The following is a 5,415-nucleotide window of genomic DNA, read 5'->3' as shown; positions in this document are numbered from 1 at the left end:
AAAAAAAAAAAAAAAAAAAAAAAGAAAGAAAGAAAAGGTAAAATAAGGGCTGGAGACATAAGTGAGGATATGATGTTCTTGTGAAAAACTGAGCTCATTTCCCAGCACCCAAGTTGGGTATCTCAAAATCACCAGTAACTCCAGCTACAGAGCATCCAATACCTTTTTTGTCCTCCAAACAATACATGTATACACACACACAGAGTAACACACATGACATAATTCACTAATGTATACACATAATAAAAGTAAATAAAAAGCAAAGAATTTTAATAAGGAAAGTTTTCAGTGTAACAGAAACAAAACAAATGGGAATACAACAAAGCTCTGAAGGGGAATATGACCCAGGATGTAACGACAATGGAGAAAGTGGAATGGAAAGGCACAAGTCAAGCATGGGGAGAGACACTTGTCACATCAGCACGCAGGAGGATCCTGAGTTCAAGTCAACTTAAGTTACAAAGTGAATGCCTGTCTCAAAAAAAAAAAAAAAAAAAAAAAAAAAAAATCCAAGAGAATTAAGCAAGACCTGATCAAGACAAAAATCTCAGCTGCTTTTTACCAAGTTAAAATACGTAAAGCCCAGCCAAACAGAGGGCCATGTGAGAGCTCAATGCCCTACCCCCATCCCAAGCACTGGGTACCACTCTCTATTCCTCAGGGCACCAACACAGGGTGCTAGTCACCCAGAACCTGCCTCCCCCACAAGCCCATGGCCAAAAGGCAAGGATGGCGGGTCTTGTCAGATCCTGGGGACACAGAGACAAAGGGCTCACTCCTGGATGACAGGCCTTGTCAGATCTGGGGACACAAAGACAAAGGGCTCACTCCTGGATGGCAGGCCTTGTCAGATCTGGGGACACAGAGACAAAGGGCTCACTCCTGGATGGCAGGCCTTGTCAGATCTGGGGACACAGAGACAAAGGGCTCGCTCCTGGTTGGAGGGACTGAGGAGTCAGAGTAGTTACTTGTATTTTGTACTCCGGTCCCTGGAAGCCCGGCGGTGACCCCGGCTGTGGCTCCGGGAACGGCTGCGATGGCGCCTGTATCTATCTCGGGACCTGGATCGGGAAAACTTCCGCCGCTCTCTGGAGGTAGACCTAGACCGCCGCCGTCGACGATCCCGGGAGCGTGACCTGGAAAACCCAGATGATTTTGAAAGCTAAGATGTCACTGGGATCAAACCACCCTCGTTCCTCAACTCTCAGCATCAATTGGCCTTCAGGGTTACTGGGATTTCTTTTTCCTCCTAAAATGTACAAATTGGAAATGACAAAGTCCCCTGAATTAATCTGATGGCCATATCTTTCCCCTGAATGTTTCTTGAAAACATAGGTCTTGGCCAGGTGAGGTGGCATATGCCTTTAATATCAGTACTTAAGAGGCAGAAACAGGTGGATCTCTAAACTCAAGGCTAGCCTCTTCAATAAGAGTTTGCAGGACAGCCAGGATATACAGAGAAACCCCATCTCAAAAAACAAAACCAAGCTGGGCATGGTGGCGCATGCCTTTAATCCCTCACTTGGGAGGCAGAGGCAGGTGGATTTCTGAGTTTGAGGCCAGCCTGGTCTACAAAGCAAGTTCCAGGACAGCCAGGGCTATACAGAGAAACCCTGTCTCGAAAAACCAAAAAAATATAAATAAATAAATAAATAAATAAATAAAAAACAAAGGACTTGGACATTCCTAGTTGCTCTTCAACAGTGTCTTCCCTCACCCCAGTGGTGGCAGTGTACACGTGAGTGCATGGGGGTCCATGTGGTATCTTTCTGCTGTGCTAAACCCTAACACCTATGCTCTTCACAAAACAATCTTGTGAGGCTGTAAACATCAATTAAATGTTTTTACAGAAAAAGGCACTCAACCTGTGAGCCCTGTGTTAAGATCTTGAAGCCTACCTTCTGCGATCTCGGGTTCTTGATCCAGACCTAAACAGAAAGATAAACAGATGAACACACTGAATTCATCTAGGAGACAAAGGCAAATGGATCTCTGTGAACCTGAAGCCAGCTAAGGCAACTTAGTGAGATGCTTCAAGAGTGCATAGATGAGTCTGGTTCTAATCTTTTCTTTGAAATTAATCCCAAATATTTACCTGAGTACTTCTCAGACATCTAAAATTGAATACAGCCAAATTCTAACCCCTATTCCTGGTTCCACCTTCCCTGTCCTAGGTAAGGAACTACTCCAGATCAGAAACCAAAAGGCCAGCTGGGCATGATAGCACATGCTTTAATCCCAGCACGGAGAAGCAGAGACAATCAGATCCCTGATCTACAAGGCTAGTTCCACAACTGCCTGGGATATATAGAAAAACACTGTTATCAAAAGACCAAGAAGAAAAGAAACCATGAGGGCAACTTCATTCCTTCCCAAGCAATCACTAAGTCCAGTCAGTTCTACTCAAACAGCCTACCCCAGACCTTACCACCCACATTCTTCCTGCCTCCAAACTCCCACTGGCGCCTCACTGGTGTGGAGGCTTTTGCCAAACACCTGACACTTTGCTTCTCAATGGGCAAGAACATATTCCAACCACATATTTTATGGGAAAGTCTGTCCAATGACCCCACATAACCAATTAAAAACAAAACAAAATAGACAGCCATACAAAGCTTCCACCCTCAAGTCCAAGGCTATTGATTTCCCTTCAAGGCACTGCCATGAGACTGCTGCTTAGCTACCATTAGTAGATCCACTTTTGCCTTCCCTATTTGGTAAGGGCTCCATGCCCAGCTGTCAGAGGAGCTGTCTGGGTGAGGTTAAAAGATGGCTGGGTAGCAGTAGGACAGACCTTTAATCCCAGTACTTAGGAGGCAGAGGCAAGTGGATCTGAGTTTGAGGGCAGCCAGGGGTCTACAGAATTAGTCCCAGGACAGCTGGAGCTATACAGGGCAACTGTCGGGGGAGAGGGACACAGGGACCGGGGCAGGAGGGACCCTTGTCACCTTCTCCTTCCCTTGTTCCAATCAATGTTGAACCCCACCACAGTGAATATGTCATAGGTATATTTTTCTTTTAAAGGCCACACTGGAGCCGGGTGTGATGGCATATACCCTAAGCTCGGCCCTTGGGAAGCAAAAGCAGGAACATGTCTGCAAATTCTAGGCCAGTCTGGATCACATTAATAAGACCCTACTTCAAAAGAAATAAATGCATGCTTTTGCATGTTTCAAACACTGATGGCTCCAAGTCACAAAACAGCAAACAGCAGTTTCCTAAGGCTAGCCCATGCTTACCTCCTGCCCAGGCGCTCTTCTCGCTCTCTCTCCTCTCTTCTCCTCAATCTATCCTGATTTCTTTTTTCCTGTTTTTCAGCCACAGTTTTCTAAATAAATGAAAAAATGGGAAAAGAAAAGAAAAGCAACAGCTTTTAGGAAACAATATTCTAGTCATTTAAAAACTAACAGAACACATGAAAAAAATTAACCATCATTTTCTACATTTGGTGACAAATTACAGAAAGGGGGTTGAACTTCTAAGGCACGGGGCTTAAATCTCAATGCTTCAAACCAAGCCATAAACCTAGCTGTTCATCCTATGGCCTCTCCATAAGCTTTGTAGTAAAAAAGAAATGTTAGTAAAAGAAACTTAACTCAGACCAAAAGCAACAGCACCTTGCCGTTGGGAGTAGAGCTGTAAGTAGCCAGAGGCTCACGTTTGATTTGGTGTGTGCTAGGATAATATTAGCACAATTCATCAAGCGAGACCCTCTATGAAACAGAAGCAGGGGCTCTAAGGACCTCTACCACCATAATCAGCATCAACTTAAGCCAGCTTAAAAGTGTCACGTACCTCTATAGCACGCCAGTTATACTATGTATCACTATATATGTTGTGTTTGTTTTGCTTTTTGAGACAGGGTTTCTCTGTGTAGCCCTGGCTGTCCTGGAACTCCCTCTGTAGACCAGGCTGTCCTTGAACTCAGAAATCCTTCTGCCTCTGCCTCCCAAGAGCTGGGATTAAAGGTGTGCGCCACTATGCCCAACTATATCTTATTATTATATGTAACCCCATAATACATCATCTGGGAAAGGTGAATGAAATTAAGTGCTGAATGGGGGAATAAGTCACACCCCTTAATACAAATACTCATCATCAGTCTTCCCTACTTAGAGCACGGATAGCAAAAAAGAAATGTTCATGCCTTATGTCAAAGCTTACCTCTAGATAAGAGGACACTGCAAGACCAAGGTGAGCAGTTCCATCTAGCACCTCAAGCTCTACCGTTGCAATTAGAGTCCTTCATCTGTGCTAGGTATACAACACAGTCAGCTCCAAGTTCCTTTCACATTTCCCTAAAGCAGATCTGGCTGGGAACAGGCCCGTGGGTACAGCATGACTTCCTTCCCAAGTCCTACCTCCACTCACATGACCAGCAAGCCAAACTCATACCCATGAAGATATATAATGTAGAACATTAAAGTGCTATTGGGAAGACAGAAGGAATTATTTTTGTTGAGGCAAGGTCTAAAAAAAAAATCAGGCAGTGGTAGTGCACACCTTTAATCCCAGCACCTGGGAAGCAAAGGCAGAGGCAGGCGGATTTCTTAGTTTGAGGTCAACCTGGTCTACAGAGTGAGTTCCAGGACAGCCAGGGCTACACAGAGAAACCCTGTCTTGAAAAAACAAAAAACAAAAAACAAAAAAAAACAAAAAAAAAAAAAAAAAACAAGCAAACAAAAAAATATATTCTGATTTTCCTGCCTATGTTTCTCCAATACCAAGATTACAGAGCACACCTGGTTTTATGTGATACTGATCAAATTCAGGGTTTCAACTGAGTTACATTGTTAACCCCAGTAAAATGTTTTTAAAATCAGATTTATTACCGGGCACCTTTAATCCCAGCACTCCAGAGGCAGAGGTAGGCAGATCTCTGTGAGTTTTGAGACCAGCCTGGTCTACAGAGCAAGTTCCATGCCAACAGGGCCACACAGAGAAACCATGTCTCAAACAAACAAATAAATCAAATTTATTTAGGGTACACGGAAGTCAAAAGACAGCCCTGTGAGTAAGCTCTCTCCTACCCCGTGGGTCCCAGGGACTGAAGCAGTGTTCTATGCCTTTACTCACTAAGACACCTGTCTTAGTCAGGGTTTCTATTCCTGCACAAACATGACCAAGAAGCAAGTTGGGGAGGAAAGGGTTTATTTGGCTTACAATTCCACATTGCTATTCATCACCAAGGAAGTCAGGACTGGAACTCAAGCAGGCCAGGAAGCAGGAGCTGATGCAGAGGCCATGGAGGATGTACTTTACTGGCTTGCTTCCCCTGGCTTGCTCAGCCTGTTCTCTTATAGAACCCAAGACTACCAGCCCAGAGATGGTCCCACGCACAAGGGGCCTTTCCCCCTTGATCACTAATTGAGAAAATGCCTTACAGCTGGATCTCATGGAGGCATTTCCCCAACT

The 5,415-nt window shown here is 44.5% G+C and overlaps 1 protein-coding gene across 3 annotated transcripts in view; it reads right to left on the bottom strand.

Moving 5' to 3' along the window:
• The window catches only part of Luc7l (LUC7 like), a 36,660-nt gene that overhangs the window by 1,178 nt on the left and 30,067 nt on the right, over positions 1–5,415 (bottom strand). For all 3 annotated transcript variants that reach the window (XM_021221321.1, XM_021221322.2, XM_029533019.1), the window contains 3 exons: positions 3,240–3,328; positions 1,899–1,928; positions 969–1,136 (listed from right to left, as the gene is read on the bottom strand). In XM_021221321.1, the coding sequence (XP_021076980.1) occupies positions 969–1,136; positions 1,899–1,928; positions 3,240–3,328 (287 nt within the window). The remainder of the gene's footprint in view (positions 1–968; positions 1,137–1,898; positions 1,929–3,239; positions 3,329–5,415) is intronic.

The sequence above is a fragment of the Mus pahari genome, chromosome 21 (assembly GCF_900095145.1).
Source record: "Mus pahari chromosome 21, PAHARI_EIJ_v1.1, whole genome shotgun sequence".
Lineage (NCBI taxonomy): Eukaryota > Metazoa > Chordata > Mammalia > Rodentia > Muridae > Mus > Mus pahari.
Note: the sequence above shows the minus strand (reverse complement) of the source record. Positions and strands in the feature narration are given on the sequence as shown.